Below are 23,636 nucleotides of genomic sequence, written 5' to 3'. Positions count from 1 at the left end.
TCATCGAACCAAAGGTCTGTAAGAAACACTGGCCTGGTCTTCCTGCCAGTGTTTCCTGTGCAGGTGGATATGGAACAACCAAAGGATTCTGTCAGGTATGTTTTCTGTGATTTCAGTGGAAACTTGTGTTCTGTTGACAAATGTATAAAAAATATATATATATAATCTGACATATTAAAATCCTCACAGGGTGAGGTAATACCAGGATGCTCTGTAGAATCCTGACCACTTTTTCATGGGAATTGATCGGCTGCTGACCGCAAGGCACTGCAGCGGGTGATATAAACAGCCCAATTATTCCACCATTTATACTGGCCTTATCTGTATTTATACATGTAAATGGTAAACGGCAAATGTACTGGTTCTTATAGAGCTACTCTTTCTACTGTTCTTTACACAACTTGTGCATTCACCCATTCGCACAAGCACATTTTTCTAGGTGCTTTCTAAGTAACATTCACACACACTCTGTGTGAATGTCAGAGATGATCTGCTCTACCACCTGAGCTACAGCCACCCCGTGTGTGTTGACAATAAACTGAAATCCTAATCCTAAAATGTGGGTCGTGTTTTGGGTCTGCCACTTGAGGATACACAGAAATAAGCCATGCTGAACAGATTTCCACATCTTTTCATCTCATCACAAATGCCTCCAAGATACCTGAAAAGCTTCTGTTTCATTTTATATGGAGAAATAAAAGCTAATATTTACAAACAGTATTTTGTTTAATGTTAAAAGAATCTGGTGGTTTGGAAGTTTAAAGTTTGAGACATTAAAGTTACACGGTTAACTACTGTAAGGAACAAAAAGACACTGTTAGAAACTCTTTCTTCAAACATATCCTTCATTTGATACATTAAATGATGCATGAATTCTACTAATTCTATTCTACTACATCAGTCATGCGTGATAAGCACTGTTGATGATTCACCAGCAGGATCGTTTTACTCTGAAATCATTTTGAAATCAGGACGGTGTGTGGCCACAAAATAAATGATTCATATCAAATGTGTTAAACCTAAAGTAAGAAGCTCATTTTGGAAATGTGAGGGGGGAGAAAGTGGAGACGTTTGACTTCAGATGTTTGGTGTAAAAACAAAGCTCTCAGGAGACTACTCGAATACTGTAACTCTGTGAGTACAGTAATGGAGTATTTTTACTTTGTTACATCATTGATTAACATCATTCAGCCTTTTAATATCATTTATTTAAAAAGACGTTTGTCTGTCTGTGTGCGTGATGCTCTGCGAAGCGTCCTGCATTAGAAACAATGGAAAACTATCCACATCTCTCATTTTCAGCGACTCGTTTGATTTCTGATGCAGTACGCTCATTTGGCCACACAGCGGCGCTGCTGACTTGTTAAATAGCTCAGCAGAAACATTTCAAATTATTTCATTCAGCATTCGTTTCGTGTCTCACTATGAAAAGGCCTCATGCGTGACCTCATCAGAAGCTCAAATGCCATTACAGCAGCCATAAGTGACGCCCATGTCAGGAGCGACAAGTTTCTGGTCACCTTCTGGTGTGCTGTATACAAAAGCCAGCCGGCCCTCATAGATCCAGTTAAAAATTTTATTTTATCTTAAAAGCTGGAGCTGCTTTTATTTGAACTCATTTATCACAAAAGAGAAAACACATTAATAGAGGAAAGGGGAGGACGAGTCACAGATATCCTCGGTCCTGCTATGTTTTCTGAAGCGTCTCATTCTGTGGCTTGGAGCCACTGCTGGATGAAACACGAGTCGACTTTTCAGGAATGGAAGAGAACCTGCTTTAATTTTGCAGCTGTAACTTGGAGTGTTTTACAACAATTTGTAAGCAGCTCCACAGCGACAGTCGGGCTCCCTGGCTGCATAAAAGTCACTTTTTTTTTTGTTGCCTTTTTTAGGTTGTAATTTGTACTCACACTGCTGCTTGGCTAAAGTAGCAGCTAACAGACACACACACACACACACATTTTGTTGCTGTTTCTCCCTCTCATGTTAACTTTGGGCAGAAAAAACAGGCTATGTGGTCAATCAAATTTAACTTTCAGTTGATCTCCAGTGATTAACAAGGCAAAAAAAACTTTAGATAAAATGATCATAATGCAACATTTTGTTTTATTATGCTGTTAGTGGTTTGTCTTTCAGTGCACCGTTTCCTAGCTGCACTTCCTGCCGGGCTGTAGAAGGTTTGCTATAGAAACTAATAGTGTCAGTTGAATTATGATTATGGTACAAAAATTCCCTTGTCAGAGGAAACTTTCAATAAATCTGACTTTTGTCCAACAAATTACTATTTTTCATCCATCTCACCCTATCTCTAGCATCCTCCCACATCACACCAACCCTCTGTCCTCCTTCATTCACAAACCTCCTCTGAGGTTGTCTTCTTTTACTCCTGCCTGGCAGCTCCATCTTCAACATCCTTTGACAATCCTTCCTCTGCACATGTACAAACAAGCTCAACTTTGCCTCTCTAACTTTGTCTCCAAACCGCTCAACCTGAGCTGTCAATTTACTTGCAACCTCCAGCTCCTACAGTGATGGTGATAACTTTAGTTTGATCTTTTCTTACAGGTACCAGAATAATAACATGATTTTCCATTGCAGATGTAACCATGATCATTCCATACACATTGCAGTTTGTTGCTTATTCTAGAGTTGTGCTCAAGGTAATTAAAGGTTAAAAGCTACAGCCAGCGCGAGTCTGGCTGATCTATGGAGGGCAAAGGCTTTGAGCTTGGAAGGCCGCACGCGCTTACACAGCACTTATAAGATGTTATTCTTGGTGATTTTGTGCTTAGTCATGTTTTAATATGTTTTAAGTAGAAGTAGCTGATCCAGCAATATTCATTTAATATTATATACTTGATTTAGAGCAATACACACTGATGGTCTTAACAAATGAAAGAGTCCTTGTAGCTGCCATGTTGTGTCTTAGCAGGGTACAGACGGTTCCAGGAGCAGTCAGCGTCTGTCTAATATATCTATCTATCTATCCTTCCCGAGGGCAGACGCTGACTGCTCCTGGAACCGTATGTACCCTGCTAAGACACAACATGGCAGCTACATATATATCCACATATATATCCACAGTTCCTCCGCACACACGCGTTAGTTCCACAGCAAAATACACACAGGGGATTCTTTCGAAACTGCCAAGGTTCAACGTTCCAGCGGTGAGCTGCTCAGTGCCACTGCCTTAAATAGCAGCTGGGGAAATCAGCCAGATCAGCAGCAGGTGGACACAATCACACAGGTGCGTGGGCCAAGAGCGAGAGCCCGTAACGAGCTCCACCCAGGCAGAGAGGAGGAGGAGAGACAAAGAAAACAAAAACTAACAACAACAAAACCAGGGGTCCGTTCTTCGTACCTCGCTCACTACATCCAAGATCAAATGACACATCCAAGATCAAATCATCGCGCTAACTTTGAGCTCGCTATTCTGGTTCTCCGAACACACCTGTTGTTGACGATTAGTATAGCTGGATGAAGTAATGTGAGATCACTGGGTGGCTTAACAGGGGCTACGCATCGATAGTAGAAACATTGATCGGCAACCCTCTGATTGGTCGGCGAAAATGTCGAAGGAGCGCGCTTGGTATTTCTCGGCAGCAGAGCAAGAACTCTTGATTGAGGGATTTCAGGAGTTTCAGAGTTTAATTAAAACTCAAGGGAACACTGCAAAGGCTGCAAAAGCAAGGAGGGCTTGCAGAAAGTTGCTGACAAATTAAACTTGTAAGTAATTTAATAATAATAATGATAATGGAGTGGATTGATATAGCGCTTTTCAAGGCACCCAAAGCGCTTTACAATGCCACTATTCATTCACTCTCACATTCACACACTGGTGGAAGCAGCTACGGTTGTAGCCACAGCTGCCCTGGGGCAGACTGACTGAAGCCAGGCTACCATATCGCGTCATCGGCCCCTCTGGCCAACACCAGTAGGCGGTAGGGTAAATTTATTATATTATATTATATTACATTATATCCTCTTTCACATTAGAGCCACGACAGGACCCACTAGAACATGGGAACAAATAAAAGTGAAATATAAGAATATTCTACAGAATGGTAATATTTATCACTTATATTGCTTTTAGTCTCTTGGAAAGAGACCCTGAAATAATCTGTTTGTTTGTTTATAACAGCAACCAAGAAAAGGGCAGAGCAAAAAAAGACAGGTGGTGGTCCTGCACCCCCTCGTCAACAAGTTGGTTAGGTAAATAATACCCTCACGGGAAAACCGATATCTCTCTATGAGCACACTGTCGCGCTGAGCTAAAGGATCCTGTCTGTCCCGCAATATACGCTGAATTCTGAGGACTCTCCCTATCAATCTTGCACCTTCCGCAATGGGTTGCTCGCGTATACGGACAGGACATGGCTGCAACAGGCTTCCCAAATCCACCTTCACTTTTATAGCCGTGGTCTCCCATCTTGATTACACAAAGTAATTTGCAATTACTACTCTGAAATATGAATTACATCTGAAATAATCAAATACATGTAATAGAATAATTAATAGTACATTTCCCTTTTTTTAGGAAATGACCTGTATGTATCTGTATGGAATCAATAAAAAGGATCAAGTGCTGCATTATCTTTAGTTACATTGATGTTATTTATTTATGGAAAAACAGTGGTCAAATATCGCTGTTGCTTTCGTATACATGAAGCGGACATGTCTGAGTGGCCGCGATCTAATCTTGTTTACATAAAGTAAACCTGCTCCCGAGCAGGTTTACGCTTACGGATCTGTTGCTATGACAGCAAGTCCCGGATGAGCTTCGGAGAACCGAACGATCCAAGATCACGCGAAATCGTCAACAATCTAATCCAGCTAACTTACTTAGCGAGGTACGAAGAACGGGCCCCTGTAGCCAGCGTGGGCCAACCAGAGAGACACGGGGACCGTGACAAGATCTTTCAGATAAGATGTGCCTACAATAAAAAACCCGTCAGCCTCCCCCACCAACAAATTGGCTGGAGAGGTGGTCAGAGACAAAGGAATGTCTTTGATCCTATAGTTTCAACTAAGATTTACAAATTTAAGTAGCACAATGACAACATTTAACAATTTGACTCCAACACAGTCTAAAAGAGCTTCATCTGCATCTGACAACAATATCAATATAACTCTTTGGAATTCTGTTTATGATCATCTGGAACTGAGAACATTTCGATACACAGACCATAATGTTCTAGACTTAGAAAAGGATATAGACCCAGAAAATAATTTCTTCTACAACATCAGCAATAACTGCTGCTGCTTCACCGATGAACAGTTTAATTATAAAAAGTGTAAGGAAGCAAATAAAGGTCCCTATATATATGAATAACAGAAATCCTTAAATATATATAATTTTGAGGACCCTGATTTTAAAAATTCAATGCGAAGATAAGTTTAGCCGCTTTTGGAAGAGGCGAACGTTTCAGTCCGATTGAGTGTTACAGACACCCGTGCACCCACGCGTCCTCGGATGAGCTGAATACTGATTCACGGAGCCGGGCCACGCAGTGACCACGGCGTGGCACATGACTTTAAATCAGAAGGCATGTGGATGTAAACGTCGTTACATGAAGAGCGTTTTAGGCACAACAGTTTCAGCTTTCAGGAGGATTATCGGCACCCGCTGCCACTTTGTGCTTAATGGACAAAAGGAGGGAACGATCAGGGTGGGGGGCTGGTGGCAGGCAGTGGAGGTATGTGGTCAGGTCAGCTGGGATCCTGTTGGAGGATTTATTAATACATTTTCAGGTCTTGCATCTTTTGATTCTGTCCACATTTTTTGGCAGTTCTTGGGATTCGTGCTGGGGTGGTTTGCTTCCCGCTCACTTGAAAGATCAAAGTCACACAGGAACTCGGAGCACTGAGGTGCAGCGCTCTGTCTGCGTCCATTTATTATTCGGTAAACGCCTTCCACCCACGCTTCAAGAAACATCTCCAGAGATGACAGAAGAGCGGGAACTGTCTGCAATCAGTCCTCAGTCCCAGATGTTCAGTTAGGCCACAGCCTGAGCGGCCTCGGGTACGAGGGAGGAGAAGAAGGTTTTGAAGAAAACCCAGGCCGTCCAGCTGCTGGTTCATCCTGCTGTCTGTCGGCGTGCTCACCTGCCTGAGGAGACACACACACACGTCACACATCAGCCTGCAGCACTTAATTCACCCACTACAGCAAACATCAGGGCCTGTGTGCAGGTTAGAGACTCGACCTGACCCTGGTCTCTCTGCTAGCTCATTTCAAAAACATTCAGTCTTTTCTCAGTGTGCAGCATTTAGCTGGAGTTTCATCAAATGTAGGGAAAAGTGGACAAGAGAGAAAAATGATGAGTTTCTTACTGGATTCAGGTTTGGGTTCCTGTTCTGGTTCTGCTGGTTCTCGGGGGGCTGCAGCTGGTTGGGTTCTGGGACCTGCACTCTCCTTCTGAAGGGAAACCAGCCGACGGTGTGTCTGGAAAACAAGGCAGGAAATTCAGGGGTTACAAGGAAAAGCTAACTATCTATAATCCTGAAAGAAGCTCCAAAGGTTTGTAACGTCACATCGTGGTTGGATCTTCCTGCACCGTGATGCCCACATAGAGCAGCCAGTATAATGTATATAGTTACATTTTAATCTACACTCATCAATTTGTTTGCTAGAACAAATCACATCCAGCTTAAACAAACCTGGATCTGATTTTATTCTGTTTACAAAGTAGCTGTACAAGCTGTACAAACTCAGCATCAAACGGTCCATTTCAAAGAAACTGGGACGTACCATTTTGTCTGTAAAGACTTTGTGTTCGCACTCTGATGATGACGACAAGCTCCTCTATTCGTGCCTGCAACGCTCCAAGGCTGCCATCAGTTTGATCACTTTCTAAGTGAGAGGAATATTAATCAGAACACAGGATGAGTAACAGTCACCAAACTACAGTGGACTCTGTAATCACTGACTTGATGACATTCATTATAAGACATCTGGAGCCTGCATGTGCTGCATTATCATTAGATAACAAGTATGTTGGTGTTCAGGTTTATAAAACCAACTAGTACGACATCATTTCAACCCAGGTTCTATCCAATTTGATGAAACGCAACAACTCTGCCATAAATTCTGCTTTTACAAGGCTTATTTTTCATTGTTTGTTGACACTGTCGTAATTCTACCTTAAGTTCTTTAATGAGGCCATGGTGGGTCCTGTTGTTATACACGAGTGCATTATATTGAGACTCACCTTCAGCCCATTTCTACACATCGGCCACCCATTGCTGCAGTGTGTCGTCTTCTACACCCAGCTCATTTCTGGTCGCATTCAGGCTCTCCACTTGTTCTCTAAGGATCCTTATGATCTAAGAATACATTAATAAATGTCATTCATATTGACATTAAAAGAGTACGGGTGTTTTTCCCCCATTACCCCACACATTAAAATGATTTTTGAAAAGAAATCACCTTTAGATATCTCTGGCTCAAAGTGCAGCCCAGTTGTTCCACTTTCCTTTTGTTCCAGCCCAAAGCCAGGAGGGTCAGCATGTCTGTTCGCCCTGCATTTCAGTTAGTATACAAATAAGAATGAATGAGCAGGAGACTGAGTGGAATCTCACACACAGACACATACCTAATTTAGACATGTACTTCGTTGTGATGGCCGCCCTAGACAGGAAACTGTTTACTTGTTCCACCTCTTCTCCAACTGTTGAACCGGCCCCATCCTCAAACGCACCTCCCCATTTGATCTATAGAAAGGAGGTCACAATACATGACTGCTGAATTCATTCAACCTTATAACAAAATGTCTCAAACTAATCCAAAATTACAAGCTGCAGTATACCTCGCATTTCCAAGTGTGAGCCTTTGCATGCATGACGGAGAGAAAAGGACGCATTGACAAGAGGTTCCTCAGCTCAGGGCACTGCTGAGCCACCTTGGTTAAATAGGGGAAATATTTACAGGCCACATCGGAGCAAAGGAACGTAATATGTCCTGGGAAGCTAGCTGCCAACTTCCTCTGGAGAAAAAGAGGGTAAGCAAAGATCTCCCCTCGAAACATGTTCAATGCAGCTAAGAGGACTCCGTGGTGACAAACAGCTATTTCCACGCCCTCTTCATCCAACTTCCCAGTGGACTTTTTGGACGACTCCTTTGCTGCAGTCCAAGATGAAGATCCGCACAACCCTTTCCCTGGGACCTATACACCCAAAGATTTTAACATAAAAGACTCGGCATGATTAAGCCCTATCAGGGACAAACTTTTTAAAACAAATGCATAACAATTAGCTGAATTAGCCTTAAGTTACACGAGACCTCATATCTCCCCAGGACAGCACTGACAACACAAAATAAAAATCATGTTGTTGTTTTTTTTTTTTTTTAAATACACATGGTGACAAAATTAAGTACACATTAAGATAAAGTAAAGTAAACAGTATTACGACAACACTAAGAGAAAAATAAAATAAATATCCATCCATCCATATATGTATACACACACACACACACACACACACACACACACACACACGTATGTGTATATGGTTATGGCATTAACGTCATTTTAACAAGATTAACGCTAACAGCACTAATATACATGTGTATCTTACATGATTTGTGTGTCTCTGAATGTATTTCACAAACTCAGAATCTTCCTCATCTTTTTCAATGAAGACACCTTCAAAGTTCCCCTGCTCTGAAGTGCTGAACGAACACAGTGACAGTTGTTTGAAAAGAAACATTAAAATACATTTTTCTACAAATCCATATTTGACTTATGTACACAATGCATAACGTACCTTGCATTAGACTGAAAGCGATAAAGCTTGCGGTTTCCATCAACTGAGACGGCAAGCATGTCTGGAGTGCAGGCAGGGCAGCTAAAGCATGGCTCCTTGCACATCCTGTCCACCTCAAACTTTACAGCACTCCACTCCAAGAAACTTTTACTGAAGGCATCAGCTGATATTCGGCCAGTCTTTTACATAGAGGACATACAACAGAATATTCAAGGACAGTCATCATAAACATTGATTTACACAATTTCCTTAAACTTGGCAAATTTAGAAACTCACCCTTCCAAAATGGCTGTTCGTTCATCCAGCACTTTGACAAATGCCTTAAGTGACATCCCTGGTGCAGCCTTCTTAATGTCATAGAAAGACTGAAAGACATCCATTGAAAACAGGGTGCAGAAATTTAAGGTGCCAGGCCAATATCCACTACCCAGGATGTCCTTAACTGAGGGGGACCACATTAGGCCACAGCTGGTGCAGCTCACCACTGGCAGTGCAAGGTTATAACGGCCTTTAGAAAGGATCAGGATAAATTCAGTCATGGCTCAAAGCATTCATTTTTTTCATGTTGTTTTCAAATCGGTCTGGTAAATCCAAATGACCTTTGACAGGTGCCCACATATACTGCGGGCCGAGGGTAATTCAAACCAAGATAGCAATGCACAATTTGCAATAAAACCTCCAAACTAGGGCTGCCACAAACGATTATTTTGATAGTCGACTAGTCACCGATTATTTTTGCGATTAGTCGACTAATCAGATCATCATCCATTGGACGTAAAGCGTACAGCTTATTGCACCAGCAGCGTCTGCTCTTATATAACTATCATTAGCTTACAGCTTTAAGTGTTTAAGGTACGTGCTAACTAAAAATAAAGACAAGATGATAGTTTATTAAATTTTAATGAAATTAGCAGATTGTCTCGGTGGAGTTTAATAAACTCCTTGCTATCTAAAATATAACAGGACACCGGAGTAAATTCTCGAGCATCTCACATAGGGCTGGGTATCGTCACTGATTTCTAGAATCGATTCAATTCCGATTCACAAGGTCCCGAATCGATTCGATCCACGATTCGATTTAATTCGATTCTATTTAAATCTGGGAAATTTTGACAGTCAGAAATATTATAATTCAGATCAGTACATTTACATATTTTTGTATCAATAAAAAGGAAGCTGACACACGCAAGACTTTATCACAGGTGTGAGCGTCACAGCAGAGGCCTTTGTGTCAAAGTAGCTGAAGATAAAACACAGAAAAACATGAAGGTGATTTTCCTGGCCTGGGATTTTATAAAAATATTCTGCAGTACATCAAAAACGAAAGAAAACCATTAATCAATATATGAACATTACCTCTGAAGTTACAGCGGTTTTATTAGAGACACGGTTAAGCGTTTTGCATTTTGAATAATTTTAAAAAGTTTAAATTTGTTCAGTATTGAACGGCAGAAATTAGGTTTTCTTTTCGGAAAATGTAAAAGGGAAAAAAAACAGCAGCTGACAGCCTGTAAACAACAGTAGACTGGTGTGTAACAAGCAAGCCAATAATGAAGAAAGGGAAACTGTTCTTGAAGTACAGAGAGAGAGAGAGAGAGGGAGAGAGAGAGAGCTGCGCATCGCGGTGGAAGCAAAACAGTGAAAGTCAGAGTGAATTCATGACGATGTTTATGTAAAGCGTTTGGATCTTCTTTTGCTGCTGGTTCGGTCAATATTGTTTGGAGAGAGATCAAACTAACAGCTTTAGAATCGGCTCATTAAGGGCGTGAACACAAAGCGCGATTCAAAGAATCAGCGCGCTGTCGGCTTTCACCCCCACCGTGAGAAAGGCAACATCTAACAGATTCTGATCCGCGGGTCGTGCTGTGTGTTTAAGTCTATGTGCAGAATCCGTGTACCTGCTCTCATTTACTGTCTTAGCTGTTTGGTGGTTCTTGAAATTTTGTGAGATGTCACCAGAGATTCTGGCATTTCGGGCAAAATAAATTTATATTAAAAAAATCGATTCAGGATTTTAATGAATCGATTTTACGTTATCCAAGCCAGAATCGATTTTAATCGATGAATCGATTATAAAAACCCACCCCTAATCTCACACTTCTGATAATCAGCTGTCTGCTTGATGTTTATTCAGCTGTGTAAAAACTATAACTTTAATCTCAGCCAAACCGATTTACTCAGGAACAAATAAAATACTGAAAAAAGCCAAATAACATTTGGAAGTTATCCACCAAGTGACTTCTATATCATGTTTAACCTGAGTAGCGAAATTTGCCGGGAGTCCGGTGTTCTCACGGCTCTTGAGCCTAGCCCCCGGTTAGCTATCGAGCTAGTGGGTAACAGACGTCTCCGAAAACGTAGGAGCGCTTTTGAAAATATGTGGTGTCTTGATAAACTGAGCAGATATTTGAGGTTTACACAGCTACATTCTCGCCTGAAAATGTGTTAAACGTTTATTTTGTGACCCAGAAAGAATAATAAGAGTAATATTAAAACTAACTAGCTGCCGCCATTGTTGGAAACTGAGCTGGGCCGCGCTATGAATTCTGGGACACAGCTTCTTCTTCTTCTTCTTCGGGGTTTAACGGCAGCTGGCATCCTTGTACATGCAGTGCTGCCATCTTCTGTTTCAGTCCGTTATTACACTCTTAAATCCTACTACTTATACCTGCGTCTTTTGGGATCTTACAAAGCTTCAAACGACGCGTCGACTATTAAATCAGTCGTCGACGATTTTGATAGTCGACGTAATCGTGACTAGTTGACTAATCGTGGCAGCCATACTCCAAACACATCTATTGTGTATGTAGTGTGTGACAAAAGGGCAACTTACCATTTATGGTTACAAGAGCCACAATTGCGCCGCGTGAAACCTCAACGTTACCTGCTGGGCAGTCACACACATGTTCTGGCCTTTGCACAGGCAACAGCCGAACTAACATTAAAACACACAATATATATATAAAAAGGAATTGGAAATTAACTGATACACAACAAATATACAATAACAGCACCCACTCATAGTACATAGCAAGAAATGCATAAGACTTAAAAACCGTACCTAAACTGTGATGAAGGCTGCAAAAACCCTCCTGTTACTGCCTCTCTGTTGTGCAGGACAAAGCGTGTGTGAACTGCAATATCACAGTCAGCACAAAGGAATGGGAGAGGCAGGCAGTCCAGACACCTCACAACTACTTGTTTGCCACACTGACACACACGGTGTGACTGTGGATCCAGAGTAGCTAACATATTATCTATAAGACAAGGCCTGGCCTCTTTCCACTTTTGCGAGGACACCATATTTCTGATCGCCCAGTGAGTAGCAGCTGACTCAGACGACGTCTCACAAGTCATGGCTGCGTCCTCTTCTCCATCCTCCAACAACTGAAGGAGCTCCTGACGAAGCACCTCAGTTCCATACACTAACAGAAAAAAAATAAAGGAAGAAACTCTTCCACAAAGTGAAAAACACTCTAGGCAGTATGTTTCTTAGGACTGCACAAAAGCCCTGCCTAACTCAACTATAACAACAAATATAAAAGTAAACAGAAATCACAACATATACAAGAAGGTAAAGTACCTTTTGTTGGGTTGACACTGGCAACATAACTAGGTTCTTCACGTGGACATTGATGCTGCTCTCTGGACACTGGGAGGAAAAAAAGAGATTGAAGAATATTTACTTACTGAAATTCTTTGGTGAAAACAAGTTGTGAGATAAAATCATTGGTTGTGTGAACACTGACCACGTGGCATGCAACTAGTACATCGACTGGTTGATGGTCTTTGAGGAATAAAATCTCCCTGTCTGTCTGTCACGTGTTTTCCAGCGCACTGGTCTTGGCTGAGGTTCACTCTGTGCATCATTCTACGCAATTAACAAGGAAAAAAGGGAACACCTAAAATACAGTCCATAAAGCAAAGATTATCAAACATCTTAAGTTAACCAACTTAATTTGACATAAACTTATATATACACATATATAAAAAAAAATTCAAATAATATAACGTTTACTCCGTACAAAATATTAGACAAGCGTGTTCCCTCTTTAACAACTGTTTCCACTAAAAATGTTACCTGCATATCTTGAAGGAGTTCGTCAGCAGCCTGAAGCTCTTCCTCCAGCTCGGGATCCTCTGAATCGCTCATTTTCAAGCTAAAGAGGAAAGAGATTTTTGCAGAACTCTGTGACATAAACGCATAACTAACGCAACTCAAATGATTTTCAGTCTTGGCGCTCCAGTTAACGTTAGCAATTAACGTTAGCATCATCAGTTTATAAAAAGCTAGCAGAACTCTAATGCAAAAACTGCTTTACGCACCATGTGAGGGTATTTTGCAGCACACAAGTCCTTTAACGTTTGTAATAGATTTAATCCATCATCGTTGGATTAAATGGCTAATGCTGCAGTAGCCACGTGTAGTCGTTACCAAGCAAGCATGCTGACGGTAGCTGTAGTCATTTTTAAATGCATTAAACCGTTTCGAGATCAGTCACCTCTGTTTGTTTGAAGCTTTTATGAAAAACAAACTTTGAAACACACATCAAGATCCATCCATCCATCCACCCATCCATTCGCTTCCGCTTATCCTTTTCAGGGTCGCGGGGGGCGCTGGAGCCTATCCCAGCTGACATAGGGCGAAAGGCGGGATACACCCTGGACAGGTCGCCAGTCTGTCGCAGGGCTAACACATAGGGACAGACAACCATTCACACTCACATTCACACCTAGTGGCAATTTGGATTATCCAATTAACCTATCCCCACAAGCTGCATGTCTTTGGACGGTGGGAGGAAGCCGGAGTACCCAGAGGGAACCCACGCAAACACGGGGAGAACTTGCAAACTCCACACAGAAAGACCCCAGCCTGATGGTGGAATTGAACTCAGGACCTTCTTGCTGTGCGGCAACAGTGCTAACCACCGTGTTGCCCTATTACTTTAAATATGTATTTTTTACATACCTGCATTAGAATCAATCAGTTCCGCCTCATTTTCTTATTCTTATAAATGGGTCTCTCCATTCTCCCATCATCCTTTGCTTACACAGGTTGCATCTGATTGGTTGGAGCCGAGCACATCCAAAACTAACAGGAGTGGTGGATGAATCTATAAATGTGTTTTACGTGTGAAATGAAAATAATAAACCTAACAAAGGATTATGTACGTTAAATCTGAGCACTTTCAGCTCGTGAATCAGTTTGGAAAACACTGTGTGATGGCCACAACATGAAGCGATTTTATTGTTGCATTATCAGTGATACTTTCATGTGTTTTTGTTGAGAAATGTTAACGATGTCCATTAAAAGAAAGCATTAAATTAGGGAGAAAAACCCGTTCGCGGAGAGGGTCCCCGGTTCTCCAGTTAGATTGTGCTTCACAGCGTCATGTTTCGCTGTGACGGGGTTATTATTGGAGTAAATGGATGGCTGGAGCCTCTGCTCGAAGCGTCTCTGATCGCGCGAGCGGGTTCATATTGGAATGAATTGACAACCCACAGCGTCACATAAAAACGGGGAAGGATACCTTTAGCGTCAGCATGAGAAGTTAAGGGACGCGACAAATCATCATTATTTTACGTGTCGGGAGTGAGAACGGGTTGCCATTTCACAAGCCTCGCACTTCCGGCCTTAGCGGTCTTTGAGTACGCGGCCCTTGAGGACTTTAAGGCTGCAGACCCTGAATTGGGATACAGCCCATATGTGATAGACAACAGGAAATTCGCATGATCTGAGCATGCGCAGAATGATCCACAGCGCTCCTTTGATCTTCTCAAACGATCACTGTGACGTCATATTCTTTGCCACTATAGTGGCAAAGAATATGACGTCACAGTGTCCATAGTCTATAAATAAGAGCTCGTTTAACACAGTTTACTTTGGAGCATTTTCAGAAACCAGGAACCTTTCAAAAAGCTAATACACCGTGACACTGTGCGGTCAATTTAAAAAAAATGGCAGAGGAAAGGTTAAATAATTTACGCTCTGTACCAAACATTGATCAGCATTTTAACAGACTGAGTGGTACAACGCAGACGTTGATTACAAAGGCTCAGATAAAGGAAGAGGGTCACCTTAAGGCGATAAGGAGCCTTCGTGCTGAGGTGTGCGAGGTCCAAAGTAAGGTAGATAAACTCATGCAGGAGAACGCACAGCTTAGAAAAGACAATGCAGAACTCAAGGAAACTGTGGAGACCCATACTTGGTGGTGTAAAGTAGGCTTGGGTGTTGCCACAGTGGCCATTGTTGTTCCTGCAGCTTGCTGGGCCATCTCAAACCTCTTTGGCTGAGTGAATGTCCCGCTCTGTGGGGTCATGATTATTATCAGGGGTGCACATAAGTGGTCCGCATGCGCTGTCAAAATAAAAGACGCTCACCAGATAAGAATTTGCAATGCGTGTTTGCGTACATAAGATTTTCTGGAGGAGGAGTTTGTTTAGATCTCCTCAAGATCGCATGTGCACCTGCGGACCACTTATGTGCACCCCTGATAATAATCTGATCTTATAAAATTTTTATAAAACTTTATCTTATAAATACGCTGTGCTCTCCTTTATGTTTGATTTTATTTTGCCCCTCACCCCCCAACCAGTCATGGCAGAAGACCGCCCCTCCCTGAGCCTGGTTCTGCCAGAGGTTTCTTCCTGTTAAAAGGGAGTTTTTCCTCTCCACCGTTGCCAGAGTGCTTGCTCATAGGGGATCATTTGATTGTTGGGGCGGAATTTTTAGATTTCATTTAACTGGCTTGAACTGAAAAACCTAAAAATTCAGGTGAGGGGTTCACATAGTGGAGAGCACTACATTTGTTAACTGCACTTTTATTTGTAGATTTTGTAGTTCTTCCTACTACAAAAACTACAAATGAAAACAAGGCAGTTAGCAGCAAATGAAAATAAATAAAACACATTTAAAAAAATCTGCTACTGCTCTGTGTGTTTACTTCAATGAACATTTGTATGTTTTTGTGTTAGAAGATTATAGATTGTCCAAATATGTGAGAGTTTTTAAATCAGCACTGCATGAGATTAACTGTGACACAGACGGCTGTCGGCCTGGCGAGGGAGAGCTCCACTTCAGCCTCCAAACTGGAGCCAGTGTGTTACTCACAGAATCACAGATTTACTCACATTTACTGACAGTGGATTGTCTGATTGTTCTGTGGGGTCTTTGCAGTATTCAGCCCCTTCCGGTGACTGTTGTTGTGACTGCAGGTAACATTTGGACAAAAGTCTTATGACTCCATTTTTAGGGTTTAATTAGGTTAAATATTTAACGAGTCAATTCGAGAATTCAAGACATATTTATGACTAAAATGATAGGTGAGAACAGATGGAGGGGGAGTACATGTTTGTTTCTTCTTTTTACATTTCAGAGAAAACTAATCGGTGTAAGATATAACAACAGACGTCACTCACACATCAGAGTCCTTTTACATATTTTAATAATGGAAAATCTCTATTTTCATTGTTTGTTAAGTGCACACACTGCATGAGGTCACATATTTATAAGCATTTTTGGTTTGTTCCACAGTTTTCAGGAACCTGTTCAGTGCATCCCAGATCATGTTCTGTTGCTCTCGAGTGTTCACACAGAGTACATTCACATGCTTAACCTTGACCTTAACAATTAACAGCCTTGTCCCTGATGCTCAAATTTAAAAAAAAAGTAAGTTTCATCAATGATATGGTGAAAAGAAATCTGAACTTTATCACCTTTTGATCTGAAAAGTTACTGGTAATATATAACCTAACTTCCCCAGAAGCTGGTAAAGAAGTTGGACTCACTAGGAATAAACACAGCCCACTGCTGTTCACCCTGCTAACACATGACTGATAGAATCCACACAAACTCTGTTCAGGTGACAAATCTTTTCTAGTTTATTTAGCGACTGCTGTGTCTTGTGCTTGTACAAAGACATGTTCTGTGTTTGAACTGCCTAGGGTAGAGCAAGCTTTGTAAGTCAGTGCAGCCTCACTATGCTGCCCTCACGACACGTGACCATGTGAAGCTAGACAGCTAGCGAACAAAATAGAGGAGATCTTCCTTGGAGTTCTCGATTTGTTTTGTTTTGCTTTTTGTTGTTTTTTGTAAATGTGCATATGTTTCTATATAATGTTAAAGGATTAGTTTGGACCTTTAGAAGTCTGGTTCTGTAAAATAGTGCAGTGTCACCACGCATAATTTAGACTAGTCGCTTGACTGCAGAAACATGACTATGATCTCTTAGAAATTTATAGATATCTAAATTTTGATCATTTGGAGTTAAAGCAGACTTGTAAATATCCAAAGTAACCCTTTGGGTCTTAAAAAAGATGCTTCACCACCATGTATTAAAACACAAATACACACACACAAACGCAAGCCCCGTTTGATTCCTCTTCATTTACCAGGGACACTGTTCTGTACTTCTGCCTGGTTACTGGTTTGGGCTTAGATGCAGCAGGGTATGCATTGCATAATGATGAAGTCTAAATTAACAGTTAGATAAGATAAGATAACTCTTTGTAAATGTTCATTTTTATGCAGTCAAATGGAAAAAAGTGGTCAAAATAGTTTATATTTTACTTGTCATTGGAAAGAGTTTGTGCAATACTGCAGAATGTTATCTAGCACAATTTTGTAAAATACATATTTTACTGATTTGTTTGTGTTTTATTACTTCCATACAATTGTGTTTTGAGGTATTTTTAGAAAAATGAAAGTATTAATTACATTTGAGCAAACAATGAATATTGTAATGAGTGGTAGTGATAAATACAATGTGTATGTAGGTTAAGTTCATTGCTAATAAAAATGAAGTGTAAGATGTTTAACTACATTGCTGTCTGTGTTATTGATGAAGTCCTAAATTATCACCTTTAAAGTGGTTGTGCTAATAACATCATGTGCAGTAAGACAAGCATGGAGAAAAGCTCTGACTGGGAGAGGCTGTGAACAAATGACATAGAATAGAATAATCCTTGAATTGTCCCACAAGGGGAAATTTGGATGTAACAGTAGCAAGAAAGACACATGTACGAACAAACAGTACACAAGACACAGAACTGAAACACACACAATTTTTACATATTTACCTTAAGAACAATGCTTACCAAAAACAAAGTACTGTACTGTTATTAAATTAAATAAAGATAAGAGGCAAACCTCTGAATCAACATTAAGATTTAAGAGATGGATAGACCGTGGTAGAAAACTGAGAACAGGTCACAATTTTTTGGCTTTTTTAGGTTGTAATTTGTACTCACGCTGCTGCTTGGCTAAAGTGGCAGCTAACAGAAAAGGAAATGCTGGAAACAGGCTGAAGATGAGTCGGGGAATCTGTCATAGAGCAAGAATATGTCTACAATTCTAAGATGATCTGTCCCACTGGAGGTCAAACACAGTTCGTCTCATTCACAGGAGGTTTAGGCTGAGTTCTGATCTTTCTTGCTCAAGCCATTTTTACTCTGTGGTAATCCATCAGTATGGTCTGTGTGGTTGCAGGATTTAGCTGGTGGGCTTAGTGGTTTATATTCACTGTGAGGTATGAATACACATGTGACGTGACACACAGCACAACACATGGCACACTCTGTTAGGTCTGCGCTTCCACAGGCCCCGCTAATTTAGAAACTTATTCTCATTCACGAAAGCAAGGAAACAAAACGGAACCAGGTTTTACTTGCTAACAAGGGAAGGCTGTACTGACTGACATCCTCTCTAGGTTATCCAAGCTGTATTTGTGCCTATTGTAGTCCAGGATTGCTTCTTGCTTCCAGGCTTCCTCTATTGCCCATCACTGACTGCTGGTTCCCTGTGTGTTGTGCTCAAATGAAGCACATTCCTCCGTTGCTTTGGCATGTGGGAAATTGTCATAGTAGTGCTCCTGAACCTGAGGAGCTTGTTTCTCCAGTCTCAGAACCATCTACTGATGTGGTCCCGACACAGGAGAATCTTGGTCCTCAACGTGAAGAGCTTGACTCTCCTGTCTCAGAGTCCTGCAGGTTTTAGATGTGTCCTTGAACCAACACAGCTGATTCAAATGGCTAAATTACCTCCTCAACATGTCTTGAAGTTCTCCAGGGGGACGGTAATGAACTAATCATTTGATTCAGGTGTGTTGACCCAGGGTGAGATCTAAAGCCTGCAGGACACCGGCCCTCGAAGCCTGGCGTTGCCTACCCCTGATATAGACAGTGCTTGAAGCAGTTATGACCTTCTTGCCATATTGGCAGAATAAATGACCTGGAAGCTGTTGCACTGTCTGCACCTGTAAACTCCAGGACACGTTTACAAACAATTTTCGTTGTTATTTGCGCTGCAGCTGCAGGTTAGGGTGGAGTTACTGTGTGTGTGTTTACAAGTAGTTTTAAACCTTGTGATCCACAAAACAGCATAACAGTAAAAGAAGAATTGACTGCGTTACAGTCAGTGCGGGAGCGGCGGCTTTGCTCGTGCGCGATTCATTTGCAGTTTGGACACACGTGAACATCTCCTGCCCTGACAGCGGCTGGAGGAGGACTATCCTCCGCCTGTGAGCGCTTTGGCACGAGCGATGTGCCCACGGCAGCACCCGCTGCTTGTTGAGAGTAAGAGCAACAAGCGCTTTCACGTCAAAAGTCGTCATAAATAAGCCTCCAATAACACCAGAAAAAGCCGCCAGATTTGTCGCTAGTCGCTTTTTAGAAAAAAAAAAAAAACGACGCTAAGGGGGGGTTTGAAAACTCCCTAAATATAGCGACAAAATCGCTAAGTTGGAAACACTGTTTGGACTGTTTTCAGGGTATTTAAAAAAAATTCAAAACAAAACCGTGCGTCACAATGGGTATTCTCTGAGTATGCGCAGAATTACGCACAGCTGTCATGTGATCCTGTGATCGAACAAAGGATCAAAGGCTCAAAGAGCGCTGACGTCAAATTCGCTGCCACAAAAGTCTATAAATAGCCCCTCTTCACCTTTGCAAACACAGTTTTACTTGGAACATTTTCAGAAACAGCGAGTTGTGTTTAGCAAACCAGAAACCTTTCAGAAAGGGACTATTTTAAAGTTAAATAATTAAGCACACGTATTTTTCTTTCGACACGTTGCATTAAGCTTTTAAAGAAATGTCACGAGAAATAGTCAATAATTCACAGTCTGACAGAGCGATTCCAGCGGAATCAAACGAACTATATGGGTTAGTGGAGAGAGAAATATCGTATAGAGACCTTCAAATGAAAATACAAGAACAAATTAGTACGATGCACCGTGATGTCAAGGCAGAGTTAGAGAGACTTGAGCACCAAGTGGGAGAAGCTCACCACAAAATAACAAAAAAAGAAGAGATAATAGAAAAACAGAATAGAGAAATAGATCACAAGACTGAACAAATAATTGAGCTGAAAAAAGAAATATGTGTTCTTCAGCGTCGGGTGAGACAGGCTCTGGATGAAAAACAGTCAAGGGTGGATTCTCTGGAGGCTAAATTGCAGGAACAGGTTAACACCGTTCAAATGATGCACCGTGACTTTCTGGAAAAGGAAGAATATCTCCTTAGACAGAACAGCAGCATTGCTGCTCAGTTGTCACTTATTGAAAGGGAGAGAGACGAACTCAAGAAAACTTTAGAGCCTCTTGAGTACCAAGAACAACAGTCACAGGTGGAATCTCTGGAGGCTCTGCAGCTGGAGAATTTTGCTCCTGAACCTGAGGAGCTTTTTTTTCCTGCCTTGGAACCACCTGTGGTCCTGACACAGGAGAATTTTGCTCCTGAACCCGAGGAGCTTTTTTTTCCTGCCTTGGAACCACCTGTGGTCCTGACACAGGAGAATTTTGCTCCTGAACCCGAGGAGCTTTTTTTTCCTGCTTTGGAACCACCTCCTGACGTGGTTCCGACACAGGAGAATCTTGGTCTTCAACCTGAGGAGCTTGATTCTCCTGTCTCAGAACCATCTCCTGACGTGGCTCCGACTAGTAGTGGTTCATGGCGTCATGGTGCCAAACGCCTACTTAAAATAGGTTTAGGTGTTGCCGCAGTAGGCCTTATTATAGCTGCAGGTTACTGGGGATTTTCAGTGCTTAACAGTGATTGCCTATTTAACTCTGTCTATGGCCTCGTTGAGCCATATTGCCACCTTGGTGATCGATTAGTCCCTTTTTAAAGACTAGTAATGATGGACTGCTTTTCATCCACAGTCCAGAAAACCATACGTTGTTCATATCAGACAACATAAGCAACATTTAGCTAACTTGTGCTCTCATTTTTCTTTTCTTTTGCCTCTCACCCCCCAACCAGTCGCGACAGATGGCTGCCCCTTCCTGAGCCTGGTTCTGTCAAAGGTTTCTTCCTGTTTAAAGGGAGTTTTTCCTTTCCACCGTGCCTAGTGCTTGCTCACAGGGGATCATTTGATTGTTGGGCTTTAATTTGTTAAAAAACATAACAAATTAGGTGAGGGGTTCACATAATAGAGAGCACAACAAAAACTACAAATTTTTAAAAAATTTGTTAGTTGCAAATCAAAATAAAGACAACAGTTTCTGAAAAACATCTCTTACGGCTCTGTTTATTTGCTTAAATGAATACTTGTATTTTTTTTCATAGAAGAATATACATTGTCTTAAGTATTTAATAATTTTAAATTTAGCCCTGCGCTGCGTGAGATAAACTGAGATGAGATAAACACAGACGGCTGTCGAGGCCTGGCGAGGGAAAGTTCCTCTTCAACCTCCAAACTGAACCCAGTTTGTTACTCGCAGCATCGCAAAATTAGACACAGCAATTTCTTAGAGTCTGGTTTAAGTCCTGAAATGACATCTCCTTACCTGTCACGATTCTGGGTCAGTTTGACCCAGTATTTTGAGTTGTTATGTTTTGGTGTGTTTTTGCATTATGGATAGTTTTCTTATTCTCTTGTGGTGCTTTTGTTGGTTATGATGATGATGATTATTAATCTATGTTTTAGTTCTTCTTGTTTAGGGATTAGTTCTTAGGTTTTGTGTTCTCATGTTTTTTGCTGGTTTAGTTCAGTGTCTAGTCTGTCTCTCTCTGTCCGTGTCTTAGTTTAGTGTGTATTGTTTCCTGTTTTATTTTGAAGGATTGTGTCTTATGTCAGTGTGTCCAGCTTCGATCCCCTGACTCGTTAGCCCCAATCTCTCCCAGCTGTGTCTCCCTCCTGTTTTCCATTCCCTGATTACTTCCCTGTGTATATTAGCCCTGTGTTTGCCCTTGCTCAGTGCTGCATCGTACCGTCGGATTATGCCTGTGTGTTTTATACTGTGTTCAGTATTTTCGTGTTCACTACCCTTGTTCAGTTCATGTTTTAATTTCTCCAGCAATAAAGCTGAGGTTTTGAGTTACAATTCTGTGTTTGAGTCCTGCATTTGGATCCTCATCTCCGCCTGCCCGCACACAGAGCCCTGTATTTAAAATCCAACTCTTACCTGAACTCTGCTGCCTTTCTGTCTCTCTCGCTGCTTTGTAACGCACCATCCCCCTTTTGACATTAGATAATGGTACATCAAACCTGCACTGCAGAGAGGTTGGCATGACAGGAAGTCGAGATGATAACGATAGACCAGCCTTCAAACTAAGACGCGTGATGTATAAAAGTCTTTCTACTGAGTAAAGGACAGTTTGAGTTTCCTGCTGGCACCATGCACTGTCTTCACAAGTTTCTTCTTTGTTTTCTACCATGTCTACAAGGCATCAGTGTGAACATCAAATATATCTGATTTATCTTACGGCTGTAAACGGCACACTAACTTTATCATCTTCTTTTTTTTTTTAATTTACCAGAGTTTTCAACAGGAATTATTCATGGAACAAAAGCTCCGGACAACTCGATACCCTACATGGGATCAGTTCAGAATAACAAGGGTCAACATGTCTGTGGAGAATTCCTCATCACTGAAGACTTTGTGCTCACTGCTGCACACTGTGACCGGTTGTGAGTTAGATTTCCTGTTCATGAAGTTCATCCAAAAACAAACTTTTTCAAACTTGTGTTTATTGATCAGATCACTCTAAGTTATTGATAAGGCAGATGTTATTTCGAGGGAAAATAAAACACAATTAAGTGCAATAGCATCAAATAAAAATGACCTTTGACTTCTGACAGCCGTTGGTTACAGCAATGCTGACATTAACCTGCTTGTGACGATTGCCTAATGAGAAATAAAGATATCAGTTTAAAATTGTTGACATTTTTAATTCCCTCTCAATGATTACTCACACAGTGACCGCACACACTGATCATCCCAAAATAAAGATTGAGAGAAAATGAAATCCATGAAGGATACCAAAACACTGAACATGCTAATGACATCATTGAAAGCAGCATCAGTTTCATGTGATGTATTTGTAGAATAATTATATTTTTAAAAGAGTTTTTACATGAAAATGTGTTTCTATTTTTTACTTCATGTTGTGTCTCCAGTTGTGTGTGAACGTTCGATTAGTTCACAGAGTACAAACAATTCAGCCTCCACGTGCTGAAATAAACCTAAAAGAAAATCAAGTGTTTCAGGTGGCGAACCTGTTGATGAGCCGACGGTGGTGGACGTGTCTGTCATCGAACCAAAGGTCTGTAAGAAACACTGGCCTGGTCTTCCTGCCAGTGTTTCCTGTGCAGGTGGATATGGAACAACCAAAGGATTCTGTCAGGTATGTTTTCTGTGATTTCAGTGGAAACTTGTGTTCTGTTGACAAATGTATAAAAAAAAAGAATATAATCTGACATATTAAAATCCTCACAGGGTGAGGTAATACCAGGATGCTCTGTAGAATCCTGACCACTTTTTCATGGGAATTGATCGGCTGCTGACCGCAAGGCACTGCAGCGGGTGATATAAACAGCCCAATTATTCCACCATTTATACTGGCCTTATCTGTATTTATACATGTAAATG

The 23,636-nt window shown here is 41.3% G+C and overlaps 1 protein-coding gene across 6 annotated transcripts; it reads right to left on the bottom strand.

Moving 5' to 3' along the window:
* Positions 1-5,969: 5,969 nt before the first annotated feature.
* Positions 5,970-22,261, bottom strand: LOC146664697 (uncharacterized). 6 transcript variants are annotated; one of them, XM_085411935.1, is made up of 15 exons: positions 13,736-14,517; positions 12,848-12,926; positions 12,516-12,637; positions 12,350-12,418; positions 11,828-12,191; positions 9,043-11,701; positions 8,767-8,945; positions 8,578-8,671; positions 7,809-8,165; positions 7,596-7,713; positions 7,430-7,521; positions 7,212-7,326; positions 6,752-6,853; positions 6,334-6,445; positions 5,970-6,109 (listed from the first exon to the last, which is right to left on the bottom strand). In XM_085411935.1, the coding sequence occupies exons 7-12, from the start codon at positions 8,868-8,870 to the stop codon at positions 7,225-7,227; spliced, it is 867 nt and encodes a 288-aa protein (XP_085268061.1). In that variant the 5' UTR covers positions 8,871-8,945; positions 9,043-11,701; positions 11,828-12,191; positions 12,350-12,418; positions 12,516-12,637; positions 12,848-12,926; positions 13,736-14,517; the 3' UTR covers positions 5,970-6,109; positions 6,334-6,445; positions 6,752-6,853; positions 7,212-7,224. The 6 variants fall into 6 exon arrangements, with proteins under 6 accessions (XP_085268061.1, XP_085268062.1, XP_085268063.1 ...); XM_085411936.1 differs by lacking the exon at positions 13,736-14,517 and adding an exon at positions 22,170-22,261 and having other exon boundaries at positions 9,043-12,191; XM_085411937.1 differs by having other exon boundaries at positions 6,752-6,849; positions 9,043-12,191; positions 13,736-14,519.
* Positions 22,262-23,636: the final 1,375 nt, after the last annotated feature.

The sequence above is a fragment of the Rhamphochromis longiceps genome, linkage group LG7, assembly GCF_057381845.1.
Source record: "Rhamphochromis longiceps isolate RC_006_pf linkage group LG7, R_longiceps_female_GT1.1, whole genome shotgun sequence".
NCBI lineage: Eukaryota > Metazoa > Chordata > Actinopteri > Cichliformes > Cichlidae > Rhamphochromis > Rhamphochromis longiceps.
Note: the sequence above shows the minus strand (reverse complement) of the source record. Positions and strands in the feature narration are given on the sequence as shown.

What these genes read in the sequence shown, in the direction of transcription:
- LOC146664697 (XM_085411936.1), bottom strand. Translation starts at nt 8,870, where the DNA reads ATGTGCAAGGAGCCATGCTTTAGCTGCCCTGCCTGCACTCCAGACATG. An exon ending in TTCAGAGACACACAAATCAT is followed by an intron (nt 8,166 to 8,577) that starts GTAAGATACACA and finishes TTGGGTGTATAG; the next exon opens with GTCCCAGGGAAAGGGTTGTG. An exon ending in GAAGTACATGTCTAAATTAG is followed by an intron (nt 7,522 to 7,595) that starts GTATGTGTCTGT and finishes ACTGAAATGCAG; the next exon opens with GGCGAACAGACATGCTGACC.